At 41.3% G+C, this 23,837-nt stretch overlaps 1 protein-coding gene across 2 annotated transcripts in view; it reads left to right on the forward strand.

Moving 5' to 3' along the window:
* The window catches only part of LOC132396903 (misshapen-like kinase 1), a 326,920-nt gene that overhangs the window by 193,597 nt on the left and 109,486 nt on the right, over nucleotides 1-23,837 (forward strand). For both annotated transcript variants that reach the window (XM_059974976.1, XM_059974977.1), the window contains exons 7-9: nucleotides 7,708-7,838; nucleotides 12,602-12,656; nucleotides 21,507-21,585. In XM_059974976.1, the coding sequence (XP_059830959.1) occupies nucleotides 7,708-7,838; nucleotides 12,602-12,656; nucleotides 21,507-21,585 (265 nt within the window). The remainder of the gene's footprint in view (nucleotides 1-7,707; nucleotides 7,839-12,601; nucleotides 12,657-21,506; nucleotides 21,586-23,837) is intronic.

Here is a 23,837-nt window from a genome sequence, read left to right on the forward strand (position 1 = left end):
ACGTATTGGTGTTAATATAAAAGGTTATCTGATCCTTAATAAATTTTAGAAAATCATCATCCGATAAAAAAGTCGAGTCAAGACACCACTGTTTATTCCTCTGAGGGAGACCAGGAAAATTTAAAGACAAAGTAATTGGGGCATGGTCAGAAATCAGTATACTCTGATAATCACAAGAATAGACAAATGGAATAAGTTGATTATCAAGTAAAAAGTAGTCAATTCTAGTAAAGGTATGGTGAACATGTGGAAAAAAAAGAATAATCTCTCTCAGTAGGATGAAGGAAACGCCATATATCAGAGATACCATAATTAGAAAGAAAAGAGTGAATAGCTAATGCAGATTTAGTAGGTAATCTAGTAACAGAGGACGATCGATCCAAATTAGGATCTAACCAACACTTAAAATCGCCACCCAATATAAGAGAGTATGAGTTTAAATCTGGTAGTGAAGAGAAAAAACGTTCAAAAAAATTAACATCAACAAAATTGGAAGCATACAGGTTTGCTAGTACAACTTTAGTATTATATAATTTACCAGAAACAATAATAAAATGGCCATTTGTATCAGATATCTTATTATGGAGTTCAAAAGGAATATTTGAATTAATAAGGATGGAGACCCCCCCCCCCCAAGCTTTGGCGGCAAAGGATGAATGAAAATGCTGACCCGCCCACTTTGACAAAAGCCGAGAATTATCAAAACTACAAATATGAGTTTCTTGAAGGAAAGCAATGTAAGCTTTGAGTTGTTTAATATGGGAGAAGACCTTCCTTCTTTTAACAGGATGATTCAATCCCTTTACATTCCAGCTCACAAATTTAAATGTATTAACCATTATCAATTGTTAGTGCATAGAAGGTAGCAGGCATATAGAAAATCAAGCAGTACAGTAACAGTCTGGGAGCAAAAATGTAAACATAGATCCGTAGAAGCAAAACAGAGACATGTCCTGAATAACAAAGGAAAACAAAAGAAACAGAGAGTAGTGTTGGAACTGGAGAATCCACCCCACCCTCACAACCCAAAACTAGACAGCTACCTAAAAAAGCAGCTAGCTCTACAAAAAAAATTAACCCAAAAATGACTTCCAGTTCCGTATCGTTAACAAAAGTTCCGTATAAATAATATAGCAAATAATAACTAATTTATGCACTAAAAAACAGAATTACAAATAGGAACAACTTCAACAGAAGTATAAAACTTAATATAAAAAAAATTAGAAGAAAACTAAAACTAACCTACCCGCGAAAAATTATAGAAGATTAAAAGAAAAAAAAGGGAGAGGGAAAAGGGGGAAATTATAAATTTAAAGAGAGTACTTATCAACCGTTTACAGAAAAAAAAGCAAAACTTAAACTATAAATCAACCAACAGGGAGGCCTTCAATAAAAACCAAACCTCCAAAACAAGTTAAAATCAATTGTGGTTCTCTATAGATAAAGTTATACAAAAATAAAATAGATTACACACATAAAATCTAAAAGTCCGCAGGGAAACATTAAACTTAAATCATCTATTTAGAAAAAACGCACCAAGTCCAGGGAGAAATTGACTACAGCCTTTAGAGTTTCATTAGTTAATGTCTGAATTATTCAAGTAAAGTCTGAGTTCGGAAAAAATAGCTTTACTTCTAGAAGTACTTAACAACCATTTTAGAAGGTCAGGCTGGTTCCGAAGAAGACGAGGTAGCTGGAAGACTTCCAACAAACGCCTCAGCCTCCTTCACTGATTTAAACCACTTATAATCTCCAGTAGTAAGCGTAATTCGAAGATCGGCTGGATTTCGGAGAGAGGGTCTGAATCCGCGATCAAAAAGCACTTTCATTACACCTTTAAACTCAGCACACATCTTCAGAACCTGGGGGGCATAATCCTGCACAAAACGAATTACCGTATTTTGAAAAGCAAAAGTACCTCTGCGGAGTGCCTCCATCATCAAACGGTTTTTCATCCTGGTATCAATGAAAGCATAAAATAACCGGCCGTGGACGGGAGTCCAGAGTTGCACGAGGAATATAAATCCTGTGAGCCCTTTCAAGCTCAGGTGGAGTCGGAAGAAATTCTTCCCCGAAAATCTCACAGAGAAAATCAGAAAAAAATTCAACGGGAGGGCCCTTTTCGGTGGCCTCTGGCAAACCCAAGAATTCGTAGATTGCAACGTCTGCTCCGATTTTCAAGATCCACAGTTTTAAAAGAAAGTTTACTGTTCTTCTCCACTAGGTTGGAGCAGAAAGTTTCAAGATGTTGAACACGGCGTTTTAAATCTTCAGAAGTTAAGTCAATGCGAGATAAATGTTCAGCATGTTCATCCACTCTAGCATTAATCTGATCCAATTTAGAATCCAGCTGGTTGAAAGAAGTTCTAAATTCAGTTTTAAAATCCGTTAAAATCTCTTGTCGATGTTGTTCCAAAACAACAAGAATCTCAGCCGACAGAGCCGTGGAAGATTCCTTTTTCCTGGTTTTAGTACTTTTGGTAGCCATTATAAGATAGATGTGTTCGCAGGCAGGTAAAAGAGAACTAATAAAATACCTAACTAAGGTTTAAGAAAGGAGACATATAGTGCAAAGATAGGAAGCATAACGGAGCAAAAGTTCGGAGCAACTAAACAATCACCATCTTACCGAAGTCTTGTCATTGCCATTTTGAACCTTGTTTAAGATGGCAATGCCAAATGTATGCAGTAGATCAAAAGGCAAGACATTTGACTAAAAACATTACTAATAACACCTTTTCTGAAGTAAATTGTGGTAAACCACAAACAATGAAGAAAGCAAGTGGAGGCGAAGCTGATTTGAAGGATGTGTCGTGCAGGTGCATCGCAAAGCTGAAGCAAAATTGAATTGACTTTATTTCTTACATCCTTCACATACATGAGTAAAAATCTTTACATTATGTCTCTGGCTAAATTTGCAATGTGCAATTATAATAATTTATAATAAATAGTACAGTCAATGTAACATAGAAATACACTCAATTCATCGTGATCAATCAGTCTGATGGCCTGGTGGAAGAAGCTGTCTGTCTGTTGTTCCTGGCTTTTATGCTGCGGTACTGTTTCCCAGATCATGGCAGCTGGAGTAGATTGTGATAAGGGTGACTAGTGTCTCCAATGATCCTTCGGACCCTTTTTTCATACTTGTTGTTGTAAATGTCCTGAATCATAGGAAGTTCACAACTACAGGTGCACTGGGCTGTCTGCACCACTCTCTGCAGAGTCCCTGTGATTAAGGGAGATACAGTTCCCATACCAGGCAGTGATGCAGCCAGTCAGGATGCTCTCAATTGTGCCCTTGTAGAAAGTTCTTAGGATTTGGGGGCCCATACCAAACTTCCCCGTCTGTCTGAGGTGAGAGAGGTGCTGTTGTGCCTTTCTCACCATACAGCTGGTGTGTATAGACCTCGGTGATGTGGATGCCGAGAAACTTAAAGCTGTTCACCCCCTCAACCCCAGATCCATTGATGTCAATAGGGGTTAGCCCGTCTCCATTCCTCCTGTAGTCCACAACCAGCTCCTTTGTTTTTGCAACATTAAGGGAGAGGTTGTTTCCTTGACACCACTGTCGAAGAGATGACTTTTGCCCTGTAGGCCACCTCTTTATCATTTGACATTAGGCCAATCTATGTAGTGTCATCAGCAAATTCAATTAGTGGATTAGAGCTGTGGATGGTGATGCAGTCATGGGTATACAGGGAGCAAAGGAGGGGACTTAGTACACAACCTTGAGGGGCTCCTGTGCTGAGAGAGGGTGGAGGTGAGAGAGCCCACTCTTGCCACCTGCCAGCGATTTGACAAGAAATCCTGGATCCACTTGCACAAGGCAGGGTCAAGGCCGAGGTCTCTGAGCTTCCTGTCGAGCCTGGATGGAATTACGGCGTTGAATGCGTAGTCCAAGAACGGCATTCTCACATAAGCATCCTTCTCCGCATGTTACCGACAGTATGTGGAGCAGTGGCTAAACTGCAGATGTAGTCCTTGACCAGCCTCTCAAAGCATTTGCTTATTATTGAGGTGAGTGAGACAGGATGCCAGTTGTTCAGACATGTTACCTTAGCCTTTTTTGGTACAGGGACAATGGGGATAATTTGAAGCAAGAGGGCACTCTACACTGGGGGGGGGGGCAGGGGGAAGAGAGAAAGAAATTAAAAATGTCTGTAAACGCACCTGCCAGTTGTGCTGTGCACATCCTGAGTACCCGCACTGGGATGTCGTCCGGTCCTGCAGCCTTGCGACTGTCCACTTGTTGGAAACATCTGTCTACCTCAGTCTCAGAGATGACCAAGTTGCAGGTTGTAGCAGTGGCTTTCCTTGGACAATGTAAAACGCCAGGCCTGATAGACTGGAAAGCCCGAGCAACGGAACTGGAGCAAAAAGTTGGGCTGATATCACTTGGTCTCCCACGATATTCGTTTCTTGGTAGTTAACTGCTCCAGCTGCTGTGCTACTGAGACTGAGGCTTGGGCCTACCCCAGATCTAAGGACTCAATCTGGTTTGCTTCTATTAGTTGCATAATTGTGTTTTTCTTCTCTCTGTTACAGCCAATACTATTTTTTTTAATTGGGTTCTTTGAGTTTCTTGCTTTGTGGCTGCCTGTAAGCAGGCAAATTTTGAGGTATATAATTTGTACATTCTTTGATAGTAAATGTACTTAGAATCTTTCAATACAAATTGGCAAAGCAGGCAATGCCTAGATTTTACCTGCCTGCAAATTTGTAGATTCTCTGTGGCACAGTGACTAACTAAAAGAATCATCCAATAATCATGCCACCCTCTGCAGAAGGTAAAGCATTTGCCTTTGTATTTTGTGTGCTTGGATTCCAAATTTCTACATCCATTGCCACTGAGCTCCCTCCCACTGGGTTCTGGCCCAGTGTACAGAACAATGAACACTGTAAGATGTTGCCTTTCCCCATTGGAATGGAAATCGTTCAAATGAGGAAGCAATGGGGCTGGATAAATGGAAGCAGAGCTTTAAATGACTTACTACAATTGGCAGAATATAAAATAGAGTTGGAAATGCTGTAAAGCTCTTGGCAATCTGAGCACGATCTGTCTTCACACAAGTGGTTGATATTTTGAAGATGTCAGAGTAACTATTTTTAAGCCATGACAGAGCTAAAAAGATGTGGGTGAGGATTAGCTGTGAAAGAAAGGGAGAAGAATGAGGTTTTGTGATCAGCATAGGCAGTGGAAAGAGATTAAAGTTTCCTAAGTATAAAGCAAGCAAGGAAAACATTGTGGATATGGTGCAAGAAAATAGAATATACGTCCAAAGATGGTGCAAGCTTTTACAGCAGAATAATGTTCAAAGAACAGATGAATGATATGGGTACGAGAGTACAGTAAAGTTTTCTCTCCCCATCCCTTTGTCTTCTGTTTCCCACCTGAGCCTCTTGCATTTTCTCACCTGCCTATCACCTCCCTCTAGGTCCCCTCCTCCTTCCCTTTTTCCTATGGTCCACTCTCCTCTCAGTTCCTTTTTCTACACTCCTTTATCTTCCCAACTCACCTATCACCTAACTATCCTTCTTCCACTCCTCCAGCCTTTTTATTCTTTTGTCTTCCCACTTCCTTTCTGATCCTAAAGAAGTGTCTTGGCTCGAAACGTCGACTCTGTTTATTCATTTCCATAGATGCTGCCTGACCTGTTGAGTTCTTCCAACATTGCTTTGAATCTCCAGCATCTGTAAACTTCCTCGTGTTTGAGTTTAGTAAGTTTTTAAAGTATCTACAAGGATTCTGGAGTGTTAACTAACCTACTGGGCATGTCACTTGAGGAATCCCATCTCTGCACCAGCCAGGTTTATGCTCTGGTGTGGATATTCTCTATTGCAGGCACCACTTTCATTTGCTTTATAGCATTTCAAACAGACATTACAAGATGTCCTGAACCTGAGCATATTTCCGTATTGATCACAGTCATAGACTGGAAACTTTCGAGGGAAACCTCAACTATGCTGGTCCACATCAACCATGCTCTTCCCTGATGCCAGCTACAAACTTGAGTAAGACAAAGGTATGTTCAGTTTTGTGGTCAGAAGTAAAATCTCTGGATCTCAGCCACTTGTTCAGCACTGGATCTTGTCATCAGTAATGGGCTTCAAGTGGAAGCTGGAGGTCTGTCACTAGCACCAATGGAGGGCATCTGTTTACTGTTATTAGCCACCTCCAAAATGGTACATCTTCCTTAAATAAAAGACCAAAGCTATGATTGTGTTACTCTTGGTACATCTTAGCTCTTATTTGTAATAATTCTGTATCAGCTCTACATTTGTATTAATGCTTCTTTATTTCAGTACTCCAACCCCTTGCAATGGCTTCAGTGTGTACAATTGACTCTAATGCTCGGCACCTACATCTGTTGCGCTAAATCAACAATGAAAAGAATGGTTGAGATTTTTCAAAAAATCTTTGCTCTGCACAGAAAAAAATAAACCTGCAGCAAGTTGAGTGACCTGATCTGAGGAGACCTCTCCATAAATTTGAGCCCAGCCAAGGACTACAAATGAAGTCATATATTTTTTTTCCAGATACTGCAGTGGTGAAACAGCATCAGAAATCCCTCCAGCTTGATGATGGATCTCTGGAGTTTTTTTTACCCCTAATTGTTGTAAGAGACTAGATCCCACTTGCTGAGTAAACTTCTGTTCTCCAAGACATTGGAAGCATCAATGTCTGAAACAGTCCAAATCATAGATGCTAGACTATATGCAACAGATTTAGCACAAAACTTAAGAAAAGTCAAGTGAGTAAGTTCCCTGCTTGTTGCTCTTGTTTCCTGGTGATATTTATCCTTATGTAGGAATGGGGTGACTAATATCAGTGTGCTCAAATGAAAAGCAAACGAGCTTAGGATATTGGAGCAGAATTAGGCCATTTGGCCATTAAATCTATTCCACCACTTCATTGTGGCTAGTCTATTTCCCTCTCAGCCCCAACCTCCTGCTTTCTCCCCATAACCTTTAACATCATGACTAATAGGAATCTATCAACCTCTGCCTTTAAATATACCCAATGACTTGGCCTCCACAGCAGCCTGTGGCAATGAATTCCACAGATTCACCTCTCTCTGGCTAAAGAAATTCCCGATCTCTGTTCTAAATGGATGCCCCTCTTTTCTGAGGTTGTGTCCTCTGGTTCTAGACTCCTTTGCCACATCCAATCTATCAACATTCAGTAGGTTTCATTCCTTCATTCCCCCCTCCCCCCCCCGATTCTTTTGAATTTCAGTGAGTACAGGCCCAGAGCCATCAAACACTCCTCATATAATAAACCTTTCATTCCCAGAATCATTCTCATGAATCTCCTCTGAACCCTTTCCAATGTCAGCACATCCTTTCTTAGATAAGGGGCACAAAACTGCTCACAATACTCCAACTGAGGCCTCACTAGTGCTTTATGAAGCCTCAACATTACATTTTTGCTTTTACATTCTTTTCCTCTTGAAGTGAATGCTAACATTGCATTTGCCTTCCTCACCATCAACTCAACCTGCAAATTAACTTTTAGGGAATACCAACATTAATACAATGAGTGTTTTTGTGTGTTGTGTGTATATTATGTGTTTAAAATTCAAAATGAAATACTGAAGATTTCTAGATTTATAACTAAAAAGGACTGTGTCAGCGTAAATCTAAGTTGTTTTTATGAAATGTTTCTGCTGTTCATCTAATAGTGGTGATTTCCCTTTCATTTTGCAGTTGATTTTGGTGTGAGTGCTCAACTCGACAGGACTGTCGGAAGGAGGAACACATTCATCGGAACCCCATATTGGATGGCTCCTGAAGTGATAGCATGTGATGAAAATCCTGATGCCACTTATGATTATAGGGTATGTACGAATGCAGACCATGCACAAAGCAAGGTGTAACATCAGTTCTCAGAGATGTTCCCTTAAAGCAAATTGCCCAGATTTAAATGTATAATGCAGCCAATCGTGTTCATCTCCTGTTAATTTTATCAACTGTGCCCCCTCCCTTAAATCCTCCCAAATTGGGGCTGAGAAGGAAAATGAATCAACTGTGAACTAATTATGGAGCAGGCCCAGTGAGCCAAATGGCCTAATTCTGCTCCGATTGTCTTCCGGTCTTATTAGGTACCTAAGCATTGTGCTTAAGTCACAAGCTGTCCCTGGGTAAGTAATGACCAATTTATGGAGCATCCTTCATACAAACATGCTACCATAATATTACTAAATTCAGAAGTCCAATGTTTATAGATACATTCACTCCTGCAAATGGTAGAAGCTAGTTTCCTCACTTGTTACACTTTTAATGTCACTGAAGAACAAATTTTTTTGAAACTGTTGCTTCCTCAGAAATTCTTTTTTATGATAGGCTGCCTACTTGCATCATGTAGGAATTTGGAGAAACAAAAAATTAACTTATTGAAAATAATATGATTATTTGCATAACTGTGCTGACTTTTTGCAATAGTTCAACTAAGCTACAACTTTTTTTGTTGATTTTGGTTTTATAATCAGTGTCTGAGGCTTCTCGCTTAAGTCTCCAAAAACAATCAGCCAGGATTGATGGATTCCAGTTGCTCTGATACTATTTCTCCAGGACTACAATGTCCTGGTGAAACTTTTCACCATGTTTGTCACTGACAGGATCAAGATTTGCAGAGATGAAGTCTAAATTGGAGTGCAGAAAATTAATCTTTAGTTACATGTTGCATTTCATGGTTTTAAATGCTTGAGGTATTTTGTCAACCAGCTGCACATAGCTTGGTGCTCTGTAGTTGCCAAGAAAATTTTCAACAGCATCCTTGAATGCCTTCCATGTGATTTTCTCCGGTCCCACTAGTTCTTTGAATTGCCTGTCAGTGATGACCTGTTTGATTTGTGGATCAACAAAATCAATACCTTAATCTTGTCATCAGTTATTCGTACTTGAATTATGAAATGAAATAACAAAGATAGGCAATTTTGGGAGAAAGTGGTGCATGATAGGGGAATTTCATGGTGATTTTCATGATCAGCAGCCTAAATTCCATAGGCTACACCCAACAGTATTCAGGAAGCAAAATCTTTGTTGTCCATTGTAATTGATCTTGTGTGCTTTAGAATCGGATTTATTATTACTAACATTAGTAGTTTTTCAGCAGCACTGCAGAGCAAAGGCACAAAAATCTGTAAATTACAAAATAAATATTGTAAACAGAAGGAGTAATGAGGTGCTGTTCATAGATCATTCTGAAATCTGATTGAAGAAGCTGTTCTTGAATTATTGAATATGAGTCCCTAAGCTCCTGTGCCTCCTTACTGATGGTAGTAATGAATACAGGACATGTCCTGATGGTGAGGGTCAATGATAGATTTGTCTTTTTGAGCATCACCTCTCAATGATGTCCTCAACAGTGGGGAGAGTTGTTCTAATGAAGTTGGCTAAGTCTGTAACCCTCTGCAGCTTCTTGCCATTCAGTATAATATTGTGGAGGTATGGTTGCCATAATCAAGAGAATTTGTTTATTTTCTGACTTATGGATCAAGTCAACAAGACATCGGGAAAGATAGAACCCATTCATTACCCATGCATAACGTGTACTAGAGTGGTATCCAGTGATCTAAACCATTAATCCAGAATGCTGTGCTGAGTAGTAAAATTGGTGTACTTTGTGAATCATTAAATGTCTCAGAGTGTATCTTTCCTGCTTTGCTTCGATGTGACCTCCAGCTCCCTATCAGTTGTAGGTGGTCAGTCATTGCTGGCCTTGACAGAAAAGTCATGTCCCATGAATAGATGCATATTACAGATTAGTGCTTGGTTGAACTTGAAGTACATTGAGACATCTCGAGTTTGTGACAAAAGTTGTGCAAATGATGCTGTATTTGGTTTGTTTATGTTTAGTGTATCTTCTGGGTGATAGCGTGGAGATATGTCTCCACCAAAGGAGGTGTAAGGCACTCCTTCCCTTCGCTAGGCTGTAGGTCACCCTTGGGCAAGGTGTGGCACATGCTTAGACACACCCCTCACCCTGATCAGGGTCACATGAAGCCATGGGAGCAGATGGCGGATGGTCATATGAGTCCTAGTTCTGTGACCACTGACACCAGACAGACATTCTCTGAAGAGTATTGATAATGACTGGGGTCACCTGTCTTGTAAAGACGCTACCCAGAAGGCAATGGCAAACCACTTGTGTGGAAAAAGTTGCCCAGAACAATCATGGTCATGGAAATCCACAACTGCCCATGTCATACTACACGGCATATAACGATGGCATGTCAGAATCCCACCTCTCCCAGAAGTTCCGGGCATCTACTGCATATTGATAGCGGCTCCCTGACGCCCGCAAATTATGTACAATATCCCAGAAATCAATTTGTGTGTGTGTGTAAGAGAAAGAGAGAAAAATCCTGAATGGTCTCTCTTTGTGCTAAGTCAACCTATCAGTTCTCTCTGTGCGCGGGTTTTACAGTCGACCTCTCTCTCTCTTTCATTGTCCATCAGTTCAGTTTAGTGTCCTGCACTTGTCAAGTGTATCTTTATCATTTCAAATATATTGTCCTTTGTTTGTTGTTATAGACGTAGACACACAGGGTATAAAGGCTATGAAAATTAAGCAACCAATACATTACAAGACAAGCATGAGGACAAATTAAGACCATAAAATATAGGAGCTGAATTAGGCCATTTGGCCCATTGAGTCTACTCTACCATTTCCCTCTCAGCCTCAATCTCCTAATTTCTCCCTGTATCCCTTCATGCCCTGATGAATCAAGAATCTATCAAACTTTGCCTTAAATATACCCAGTGACTTGGCCTCCCACAGCTGCCTGTGGCAACAAATTCCACAGATTCACCACTCTGACTAGAGAAATTCCTCCTCATCTCCATTCTAAATGGATGTCCCTCTTAAGTACCAAGCTTAAATTAACAAATTATATACTACTTATATAAATTATATCATCACATCACAAGCCTGGATGGAAGGTATGGAAATTGTGAGATGACCAGTCGTCATGATCCTCCTCTCATCATAACCAGTGTAGTCCAAAGGAAAATGAAGCAATATGTTTGGTACCAGCTTGGCTGCAGGAGCTGCTGGAACGATGTTCAATGATGTCCACTCCAGATTTGCTGCCTGGGTTTACTCCCATAACCTTTGTCTCTCCCGAGGCTACCCACAGGCAGTGGGGTGATTTACCCATAGTTGGGGACCTGGTTCGTGTGCACCAGGTCATGTCCACATGCCGGTAGGCCTGCATACTACCTGTGCAGGGTCCAGATCTCCTCCCCATCCTCTCTTGTTCAGCCCGTCTAAAAGGAGTTCAGTTTCCATGTGTTGCCAGCAAAGAGACCCTACGTGAGGTGTGCTGTTGGAGAGGCAGGGAAATACTCTCCTTTTCCAAGACTGCAAGCCAGCGGTGGAAGCTCAAAGTGAGAATGACCAACACTACCCACTACGCTACCACACTACCACTTCACAACTACCACTTCCACACTTGCATGGATGCAAAATAAAAATCAGTTTCAGGTTTATTATCACTGACATGTGTCATTAAATGTTTCATGGCAGCAGCACAGTGCAAGACATAATAAAATAATTAATCATGCAAAAGAGGAGTAGTGAGATGGTGTTCGTGTCTTTACAGATGATTCATAAATCTGATAGTGGAGAGAAAGAAGCTGTTCGTAAAATGTTGAGTGTGGGTCTTCTGGCTCCTGTACACCCTCCCTGATGGTAGTAAATGAAAGAGGCCATGTCCCAGATGGTGAGGGTCCTTAATAGAGAGTGCCCTCTTGTTAAGGCACCGCATTTTGAAAATGTGCTCGATAGTGGGGAGGGTCTTGCCCACGATGGAAGTGGCTGAGTCTCCAATCCCTCTACAGCTTCTTTCAGTATTGTGTTTTGGAGCATCCAAACCAGATGATGGTCTTTATCTTTTACATCCTTCACATACATGAGGAGTAAACATTTTTGTTACGTCTCCATCTGAATGTGCAGTGTGCAATCATAGTAATTTAAAATCATTTATAATAAATAGAACAGTGAATGTAACATAGAAATACACTCAAATCAGCATGAGTTAATCAGACTGATGGCCTGGTGGAAGAAGCTGTCCTGGAGCCTGTTGGTCTTGGCTTTAATGCTGCAGTACCTTTTCCCAGATGGTAGCAGCTGGAATGAATTGTGGTTGGGTTGACTTGGGTCTCCAATGATCCTTCAGGCCCTTTTTTCACACCTGTCTTTGTAAGTGTCCTGAATCATGGGCAGTTCACAACTACAAATACACTGGGCTATTGGCACCACTCTCTGCAGAGTCCTGTGATTAAGGGAGGTACAGTTCCCATACCAGGCAGTGATGCAGCCAGTCAGGATGCTCTCCATGATACATCTGTGAGAATTTGCTAGAGTCTTTGGTGACATACTGAAGATGAAGATACTGGCACCAGTGCAAGGGTGAATAAATATAACAGTAGTACATTGTGCAAGTTTTTTCCTTTTAAGCATAAACAAATTAGTTTGTGTTTTATTTAAAGTGATTTAACAATATACAGTGAGTAAAGGGGAAACAATGTTCTTTTCATAACGTGAACAACCAGTTCTTACCTCTCTCCTAACTCTATTTGTTTGATCTATTTGCAGAGTGACATTTGGTCTTTGGGAATTACTGCAATTGAAATGGCAGAAGGCGCTCCACGTAAGTTTTTCTTTAACCAGGGTTAGGGAAAGGAAAAGATCACCATCTGCACTACCTTGAAAGCTCAGTCCTGTAGACACTAGAAAGTTGAAGTGGGGAAAGAAGGAAATAATAGAAATACTAAACACAAGAGATTCTACAGATGCTGGAAATCCAGAGCAACACACACACAAAATGGTGAAGGAACTCAGCAGGTCAGGCAGCATCTGTGGAGAGGAGTAAACAGTCAACGTTTCAGCCCAAGAATCTTCATCAGGATTAAGCATCCTGTTTTGTTTTTAGAGATATAGCATGGAGCAAAGGCCCTTCCAGCTCTGCCTGGAAATCTGCCTATTTAACCCTAGCCTAATGACCAATTAACCTACTAACTGGCACATCTTTGTACTGTGGGAGGAATCCGGAGTATTCCTGGAAACTCGGGTGCCCATGGGAAGAACGTACAAATGTCTTGCAGGCTGTGCCAGATTTGAACCCTGATCCTCCAAAATGTAATTGTGTCATGCTAATTGCTATACTACCACGGTGCCCTTTATTTACACATATAGCATGGAGCAACAAGCTGCTCCACCCAGCAACCCACATGTTGATGGAGAAATTCTCCTCAGTTCAGTCAGCATCAGCTTTCAGGTTCAGGTGGAAGGTCATTCTCCTGATCCATTAACTGCTCTTCAGATACAAGATGAACTGTTATACATTTTCAGTAGTGTCTGCTTTCCATATAACCATATAACAATTACAACACGGAAACAAGCCATCTCGGCCCTTCTAGTCCGTGCCGACGCTTACACTCACCTAGTCCCACTGGCCCGCATTCAGCCCATAACCCTCCATTCCTTTCCTGTCCATATACCTATCCAATTTTACTTTAAATGACAATACCAAACCTGCCTCTACCACTTCTACTGGAAGCTCGTTCCACACAGCTACCACTCTCTGAGTAAAGAAATTCCCCCTCGTGTTACCCTTAAACTTTTGCCCCCTAACCTTTTGCCCCCTCTCAACTCATGTCCTCTTGTTTGAATCTCCCCTACTCTCAATGGAAAAAGCCTATCCATGTCAACTCTATCTATCCCCCTCATTATTTTAAATACCTCTATCAAGTCCCCCCTCAACCTTCTACGCTCCAAAGAATAAAGACCTAACTTGTTCAGCCTTTCCCTGTAACTTAGGTGCTGAAACCCAGGTAACATTCTAGTAAATCTTCTCTGTACTCTCTCTATTTTGATGATATCTTTCCTATAATTCGGTGACCAGAACTGTAATCAATACTCCAAATTTGGCCTTACCAATGCCTTGTACAATTTTAATATTACATCCCAACTCCTATACTCAATGCTCTGATTTATAAAGGCCAGCATACCAAAAGCTTTCTTCACCACCCAATCCACATGAGATTCCACCTTCAGGGAACTTTGCACCATTATTCCTAGATCACTCTGTTCTACTGCATTCTTCAATGCCCTACCATTTACCATGTATGTCCTATTTGGATTATTCCTACCAAAATGTAGCACCTCACACTTATCAGCATTAAACTCCATCTGCCATCATTCAGCCCACTCTTCTAACTGGCCTAAATCTCTCTGCAAGCTTTGAAAACCTACTTCATTATCTACAATGCCACCTACCTTAGTATCATCTGCATACTTACTAATCCAATTTACCACCCCATCATCCAGATCATTAATGTATATGACAAACAACATTGGACCCAGTACAGATCCCCGAGACACACCACTAGTCATCGGCCTCCAACCTGACAAACAGTTATCCACCACTACTCTCTGGCACCTCCCATCCAGCCACTGTTGAATCCATTTTACTACTTCATTATTAATACCTAACAGTTGAACCTTCCTAACTAACCTTCCGTGTGGAACCTTGTCAAAGGCCTTACTGAAGTCCATATAGACAACATCCACTGCTTTACCCTCTTCAACTTTCCTCGTAACCTCTTCAAAAAATTCAATAAGATTTGTCAAACATGACCTTCCACACACAAATCCATGCTGTTTATTCCTAATCAGACCCTGTCTATCCAGATTGATCTTATTGATTTCATTTTGATCTTTTGCATATTTTGCCAATGCGACCGTCTTTTGGCAAGCGTTCTTTTTAGTACAGAATTAATAATGAGAATAGGGTTGTAGAGACAGATTTAGACTCTTTGGCCTTCATAAATCAATGTATTGTGTACAGGAGATTGAATGTTATGTTGAAATTGTATAAGACGTTGGTGAGACCTAATTTGGAGTACTGTGTGCAGTTTTGGTCACCTTAGCTACAGGAAAGATCGAAATAATGTTGAAAGAGTATAGAGAAAATTTGCAAGTATTTTGTCAAATTTGGAGGACCTAAATTATAAAGGAAAGACTGAATAAGTTCAGATTTTATTCCTTAGAACATAGAAGATTGAGAGGAGATTTGATAGAGGTATACAAAGTTATAAGGGTATAGATAGGGTAAATGCAAGCAGGCTTTTTCCACTGGGGTTGGGTGGGACTACAGCTAGAGGTCATGTGTTAATGGTGAAAAGTTTAAGGGGAACATGAGGGGAAAATTATTCAGTCAGAGTGGTGAGAGTGTGGAATGAGCTGCCAGCACACTGCTGCTTGTGAATTCAATTTCAGTATTTAAGAGAAGTGTGGATAGGTTCATGGATGGTAGGGGTATGGAGGGACGTGGTTCCATTGCAGGTTGCTGGGACTAGGCAGTTTAAACGGTTCGGCCTAGACTAAATTGTTTCTGTGCTGTACTTCTCCATGACTCTAATAATCCTTCTGTGATCACTTTAGAGTCACTGAGTTGGAGCTTACTGAAGGAACCAGGGTAAAATCTTTGATTAAACCAAGTTTATTTTGGAACTGCTCAGCTGAATGAAACACTTAGCCTCTCCAATTAATTTGATCCTTCACCATGCCAGTGCGTTGGGATTCCTGCCATATAGCATTTTCTTTGTTAATTTCACCCTTGGCAATACAAATGGGTAAATATCATAGCCAGTTTTTACACAAATAAAGACAAATACAGCAAGAATTAAAATTGAAAACAAAGAAGTAAAAATGCTGGTAATTACACCTCTACTCCACTGTTACACAACTTCACGGTGTATTTTCCTTCAAATTGGCATTTTTCCCCTCTTAGAGTCACGGACTCATAGAAAAGTACAGCATAGAATCATGCCTTTCAGTCCATCTATTCCATGCTCAACCATTAAAAATGCCTAGTCCCATCTACCTACATCGGGACCATAGCCCTTCATATCCCTACCATCCATGTACCTATCCAAACTTCTCTTAAACATTGAAATCAAGCTCACATGCACCACTTGTGCTGGCAACTCATTCCACATTCTCAACACTCTGTGAAGAAGTTTTCCCTCATGTTGCTGTGTTAAAATTTTCACCTTTCACTATTAACACATGACCTCCAGTTGTAGTCCCACCCACCCTCAGTGGAGAAAGCTTACTTGCAAAGTCCTGATGAAGGACACGAAATGTCAACTGTTTACTCTTCCATAAGTGCTGTCTGGTCTGCTGAGTTCCTCCAGCATTTTGTTTGTGTTACTTGCAAACTTTTTCCTGTATTCCTGAACTATTCGCTAATAAACCAATTATCTCATATTTTAAATTTGAGAAAGTCAGCAGATGCTGCAAGTTCAGAACAACACACACAAAATGCTTTTTCTTGTTTCTGTATCCCTTGGTACCTTTGCCTGACAAAATACATGGTGCATTAAATTTATAGTTGATTCCTACCATCAGCAAATCTTAGGAGAGGGGTTTGTGTGAAGAAGCAAGGTTATATCCCAATATTCTGGGATTTTTGCCAGAGGAAATGGTTTCCGTTTGCCCTGCCAACCTCCTTCAAACATCTTTAACGTTTCAATTAAATCATTCTTGTGGTTGACTAAATACAAGTCTTCACTCTGCAACCTGTCAGCACAGTTAACTCTTAATGTTCTGGTAATCTCTTGTGGGGTTTACCATATACATCCTCAAAGTGAAGCAGATCTCCAAGTAGAATTACATCTGGGTTAGGACAGTAGCATGACTTCCATCTCTTTATGAACAAGTTTCCAACAGTAGTGGGGGGGGGAAGTAGTGAGGTTCAATGGGTTCAATGTCCATTCACAAATCTGATAGCAGAGAGGAAGAAACTACTTCTGAATCTTTGAGTGTATGCCTTCAGGCTCCTGTACCTCCTCTGTAATGGTAGCATTGAGAAGAGGGCATGTCGTGGGTGATGGGTGTCCTTAATGATGGATGCTGACTTTCTGAGGCATCACTCCTTGAAGATGTCCTTGATGCTAGGGAGGCTAGTGCCCATGATGGAGCTGACTGACTTCACAACTCCCTGCAGATTCTCAGCTTCTTTCGATCCTGTGGAGGAACCGCCCCATCATACCAGACCATATTGCAGCCAGTTGGAATGCTCCTCATGGTATATCTGTAAAAATTTGCAAGTGTCTTTGGTGACATACCAAATCTCCTCAAACTTCTAATGAAATATAGCCCCTGTTGTGTCTTCTTTGTAACTGAATCGATATGTTGGGCCCAGGGTAGATCCTCAAGAGACATTGACACCCAGTTTCTACTTCTGATCCCTCTGTGAGGACTGGTGTCCCTTCCTTCCACCTTTGGCTATCTCCCCACTTTCTTTCGATCCAGATGAAGAGTCATGACCCAAAATGATGACTGTCCATTTCCTCCCTCAAATGCTGCCTGACCTGCTGAGCTCCTCTAGTGATTGTGTACAACTAAAGATTCCATCCTCTGCAGTCCATTGTGTCTCTCTTTATACTTTTTCATATCATGTGGAAAGGACCAGAGCATAACTCTTAACATTTAAGAGTTCACCATGGGTAATTACAGTGAACTCACTGTAATAAGTTCAACGTTGGGCAAATGAAGTGCCACTTAACTCTTATCCTTTAAACTTGTCACCATCCTGTCAGGCAGCATCAGTGGAGTGGAATGGGGAGTAGACCTAAACCGATGGTAGGTCCTGACCTGAAAGGTCGACTTCCCATTTCTCTTCATAAATGCTGCCGGGCTTGCTGACTTCCTCAAGCATTTTGTGTATTCCTCCAGATTTCCAACATCTGTAGTCTCCTTGTCTCCATGTTATCATTCTGTATCACTTGAACAGGTGAATGAAATGCTAATATAACTATCACCCTTATTGTAAGTAGTTGCAATGTGATGAATAATGATTATTGGTATTCTGAGAGATTTTTTTTAAAATTGTAAAATATACTGTGTATATTGGGCTTTATCCCTCCACCAAGCAAATTTTTCCCTCTCACCCCCACTTTCTGCATTCCGCAGGGATCACTCCCTACATGACTCCCTTGTCCACTCATCCCTCCCGACTGATCTCCCTCCTGGCACATATCCTTGCAAGCAGAACAAGTGACACACCTGCCCTATGCCTGCTCCCTCAGTACCATTCAGGCCCCGAAACAGTCCTTCCAGGTGAGGCAACACTTCACCTGTGAGTCTGTTGGGGTTATTTACTGTGTTCAGTGTTCTCCTGTATGTCAGTGAGACCCAATATAGATTAGGAGACCACTTCATCAAGCTTCTATGCTTTGTCCTCCAGAACAAGCAGAATCTTCCAGTGACCACCCATTTTAATTTCACTTCTCATTTCCATTCTGATATGTCTATCCTTGGCCTCCTCCACTGTCGTGATGAGGCCACACTCAGGTTGGAGGAATTGTATTCCATCTGTGTAGCCTCCAACCTAATGGGATGACCATCAATTTCTCAAACTCCCAATAATGCCCTCAACTTCAACCCCCTTCACTATTTCTCACCCCCTTTTCCCCCTCTCATCTTAGCTTGCTCACCCATCTCCCTTGGTGCTCCTCCTCCTTTTCTTTCTTTCTTTCTTTCTTTCATGGCCTTTAGTCTCTTTCACCAATTAACTTCCCAGCTCTTTACTTCATCCCTCCTCCTCCTCCTCCTCCCAGTTTCACCCCTCACCTGGTGTTTCTCTATCCCCCCCCCCCAATCTTTTAAATCCACTCCTCAATTTTTTCCCCCAGTTCTGACGAAGGATCTTGGCCTAAAACGTTGACTGTACTTTTTTTCTGTAGACGCTGCTTGGCCTGCTGAGTTACTCCATAAGTGTGACCATGGAAGCTGTCAGACTGATGAGAATACTAAGTTAGCTTATGAGTTTATAAAACACTCCATGGTCACCAAATCTCATTGCCTCTGAGTGCTCTGGACTGGCTCAATATGTTTCCTATCTTGGGCAATAAACATCAGCTTTTCAGAAGTAAATTTGCCCAAATCATAGTTTCCCATGAGTATGAGTACCTAATGCCCTAGTCTTAAGTGACTTGATTTCCTTTTAATGGAAATAAAAATCTATTACTTTCAGTTCTGCATGTATGAATTTTAGTTGAATATTCTATTTTAGAGTCAATTTGACTCTGAGATGACACAACTGGGATTAAGAGTTTGGCACTAAGCCCAGTTTTGTATTAACGTTCAGATACTGTATTTGGAGCTAACGTGACAGGATTGAGGGGTGGGGAGAAGAGGAGGAAGTTTTTGCTTCTTGAGATATGAAATTGCTAGTTTGTAATTCTTCCTCCTCTAATAATCAAGATCAGGTTTAATTACACCGGCATGTGTCATGAAATTTCTTAACTTTACAGCGACAGTATGAAGTGATACATAATAATAGAAAAAATTTGAATATATATAGTTAAATAAGTAGTGCAAAAAATAAAAATTTAAAAAAATTAGTAAGGTAGTGTTCATGAGTCAGTGTCCATTCAGAAATCAGATGGCAGAAGGGAAGAAACTGTTCTTGAATCATTGAACAACACACACAAAATGCTGGTGGAACACAGCAGGCCAGGCAGCATCTATAAGGAGAAGCGCTGTCGACGTTTTGGGCTGAGACCTTTCGTCAGGACTAACTGAAAGGAGAGATACTAAGAGATTTAAAAGTAGTGGGGGGAGGGGGAAAATGTGAAATGATAGGAGAAGACCGGAGGGGGTGGGATGAAGCAAAGAGCTGGAAAGGTGATTGGCGAAAGTGATACAGAGCTGGAGAAGGGAAAGGATCATGGGATGGGAGGCCTCGGGAGAAAGAAGGGGGGGGAGGAAGCACCAGAGGGAGATGGAGAACAGGCAGAGTGATGGGCAGAGAGAGAGAAAAAAACAACTAAATATGTCAGGGATGGGGTAAGAAGGGGAAGAGGGGCATTAATGGAAGTTAAAGAAGCCAATGTTCATGCCATCAGGTTGGAGGCTACCCAGCTGGTATATAAGGTGTAGCTCTTCCAATCTGAGTTTGGATTCATTTTGACAGTAGAAATCATTGAATCATTGAGTGTGTGGCTTCAGGCTCCTGTACTTACTTCCTGATGGCAGCAACGAGAAGAGGGTATGATCTGGGTGATGGGAGTCCTTAATGATGTTTTGAGGCACCACTCCTTGAAAATGTTCTGGATATTACAGATGCTAGTGCCCATGATGGAGCTGATTAAGTGTACATTTCTCTGCAGCTTAATACGATCCTGTGTATTATCCCCCTCCCCCCCCCCCATACCAGACAGTGATGCAGCCAGTTAGAATGCTCTCTATCTGTAGTAATTTTTGAGTGTCTTTGATGGCATACCAAATCTCCTCAAACTCCTAATGAAATAAAGTCATGTTGCCTTTGTGGCTGTTCGATATGTTGGGTCCAAGATGGATCCTTTGAAAATATTGACAAGTGAAATTATTCACTATTTCAACTTCTGATCCTTGTTTGGAGCTAAAAATAATGGGATGGGGAGGAGAGGAGGAAGTGTTACTTTTTGAGACATGAGGCTGTTTGCCTTTCACCCAAGCCTGTAATTCTTCCTCCTCCCAACTCTTTTGGGTGGGAAACCAGCAGAAAACATACGAGTGCATTCATTGCTAAACTGTGTGGTTATAAAGATTGAACCGGTGGTGAGGAAGACAAATGTAATGTTTGCATTCCATTCAAGAAGACTAGACTATAAAAGTAAGAAAGTAATGTTGAGGCTTTATAAAGCTCTGGTGAGGGCTCACTTGGAGTATTGTGAGCAGTTTTGGGCCCCTCATCTAAGAAAGGATGTGATTGAAGAGGGTTTAGAGGAGTGTCACAAGAATGATTCCGGGAATGAAAAGGTTATATGAGCAGCGATTGAAGGCTGCTGGAATTGTACTCACTGGAACTTAGAAGAATGGGTAGGGGTGAAATGTTGAACAGCCCAGATAGAGTGGATTTGAAAAGGATGTTTCCTTTGGTGGGGGAGTCTAGGACCAGAGGGCACAGCCTCAAAATAAAGGGACATCCATTTAGAACAGTGATGAAGAATTTCTTTAGCCAGGGCGGTGAATACGTGGAATTCGTTGCCACAGGCGGTTGTGGAGCCCAGATTACTGGGTGCACTTAAGGTGGAGGTTGATAGATTCTTGATTAGTCGGGGCATGAAAGATTATGGGAAGAAGGCAGGAGAATGGGATTGAGAGGGAAATGGATCTGCCATGATGAAATGGCGGAGCAAGCTCAGTGGGCTTATTCTGCTCCTACGTCTTAGGATTTGCAGTCTTCATGCCTTGCCCTTCACCAACCAGTTTCTGCATTTGCTGGGTTTATCTAACTGATTGTCCAAGAGTAGCAAAACAAACATGGGAAAAATAAAGTCTGTTAGTAGCTTTGAAGTTTCTACGCATGCATGATTAGAACAAAGGGTACAAAATTTCACAAGATCTCTAACCGGTTTAATGTGGAGAAATTGGTGGAATTGTTTATTGCTATTGTGGGCAAAGAGATATTATCTCTACAATTAATTTCCTTTATGCTTTGCTTCAGCTCTGTGTGACATGCATCCAATGCGGGCCTTATTCCTTATTCCAAGAAATCCCCCTCCAAGATTAAAATCTAAGAAATGGTAAGTGATGACATGGTGTGGTGATTAGGAATGAAATGTCCTGTGTGCTTTTTAGTTAGAAAATATGTTAGTCTTTCTCCATTTGAGAGATGGAGGTACCTGGGTGTGTTCAACAAGGTGCAAAAGAATAGAAAGGAACATAAAGGGCATCAAATAGTGATAGCAAGGTCTCTCTTGTGTCTCTGTCACTAGCTGGTGAAGTGCATCACTGTATCCAGAGCATGTAGATTGTTAGATAAAAGGTAGACTGACAGATGATAAGTGAATTCTCTAGCAAAGTTAATATCGCTTTTTTAGAAAAGGGGGGGAGGGGAAGAAATTTAAATGAAAAGTTTAGAAGCCTACAGAGGTGTTGTGTGAAGGTTTTGCTGGCTGCTTGTTGTGCAGAACCTACTCTCTCCTTGGCATTTTGGGGGCTGCAATAAAAAAAAAAGCCATCTGGACTGTCACGGAGGCTGCTGAGTGAGCTTCCAGATGGCTATAGATCAAGAGGTGTGTCCCGTGGGCCAGTGTTGCTGGGACACAAGCTGGGGCCTGATCAACCCTGGCTGGGTCGCCTGGGCTTAGAGCATCTGATGTTGAAAGAGCTTGAGTCACCTGATGAACACAGGTTATATCACTGGTGAGGTGTCCCAGCAATTCCTAGGATGTGTCTTTGCGTCACCATCAGAGCAAGGAATTCCAACAAGAAAGAAATGTAGCCAGATCTGGCCACTCTGCATCCACTTAGGAATTTGGGATGCTCTAGGTAATGATAAAACACTTAAAGTGATGGGTCACCCAAGCACAGAGCCTATGGTTTACTTCATTCTAGTCAGTAAATAGTTTTGCAATGTACTTATTAAGTTCAAAGTGCATTTATTATCAACCTATGTATACATTCGTCCCCTTACATTGTTATAAAGAAGTACAGCTCTGAAATAGGCCCTTTGGCCCATCTAGTCTATGCAGAGCCATTTAAACTGCCTACTCCCATCGACCTGTACTGGGACCATAGCCCTTCATACACCAACCAGCCATGTACCTATCTAAACTTCTAAATATTGAAATTGAGCTGGCATGTACCACTTGTGCTGGCAGCTCGTTCCACACTCTCACCACTCTGAGTGAAGAAGTTTCCCCTTAACATTTTACCCTTAACCTATGACCTGAAACAGGCAGCCACAAAACAAAGAAACCCAAAAGAACCCATTTTTTTAAAAAAAAGACTGTCAAACACCCATTGTGCAAGAAAAAAATAAAATCATGCAAATGATAAAAGTAAGCAAATAAAATTCAGAGTGTCGAGGGACCACAGACACGAAGCCAGGGCAGGCCACATACCCTCAGTTCAGTGCAGAGCGGAGTAACTGTCACAGAACAGTGAGCAGAACCAGGCCAGCCCCTAGCCTCTGGTCACCCAACACCCTGCCTTTTAATCTGGCCCAGGCAGACCAAAAAGACAGGGTCGGTCAAGACGTGAGCCAATTTCGCTCCTTCTTCACAGTGGTAATCTTCATGTCACTGAGGCTATGAAGACTGCGCCAGCTGCTGGGCTCCGTGCCCGCTAATATGATGAACTGATGAGAGAGGCTTTGGGGTTCAGATCTGAGGGCTCAATTTTTAGCTTGAAGTGCTGTTGTTCACTTCAATTATTTGTAAGATGTGTGTGTTTATGTTCTTTCTCTTTCACATCAGATGTTGGTCTTTTTTATCTTTTTCTTTAAATTAGGTTCTTTCAGGTTTCTTGCTTTATGGCTACCTGTGAGCAATCAAATCTCAAGGATGTATAACTTATACATTCTTGGATAATAAATGTACTTGAACCTTGAAAATTTGACATTCAGATCATGCCCAGGAAAATGTGATTGCCTTTAGATTTCCCATTTCAGCATCTGATCTGGTTATCAACATCAAATGAGCTTGTCCAGTGCAGGGAATCCAGACAACTGTTCCTTTTTTGCCCTAAAATTTGAAGATTTGAGTCCTCAAGGGGCTCACCTTTAAATAGAATGATCCAGGTGGGATCCAGTTTTCTAGATCTCCAGCTGTAATGAAAATCTGAGCTTACTGAAGTTAATAAATGTTGTTTTAAAAAAAATTCAAGTTTATAGTGAATGATGCACTAAAATGTTTTTGGTTGAAGCACTTTTCCCTGTGCAGTTTATTAAAACTTTTCAACACCTTCAAAATAGAATCACAGAAACAGGCCCTTCGGACTATGCTGAACCATTTAAACTGCCCTATACCCATCAACCATAGGCCTCCATACC

The sequence above is a fragment of the Hypanus sabinus genome, chromosome 7 (assembly GCF_030144855.1).
Source record: "Hypanus sabinus isolate sHypSab1 chromosome 7, sHypSab1.hap1, whole genome shotgun sequence".
In the NCBI taxonomy this organism is placed as follows: Eukaryota; Metazoa; Chordata; class Chondrichthyes; order Myliobatiformes; family Dasyatidae; genus Hypanus; species Hypanus sabinus.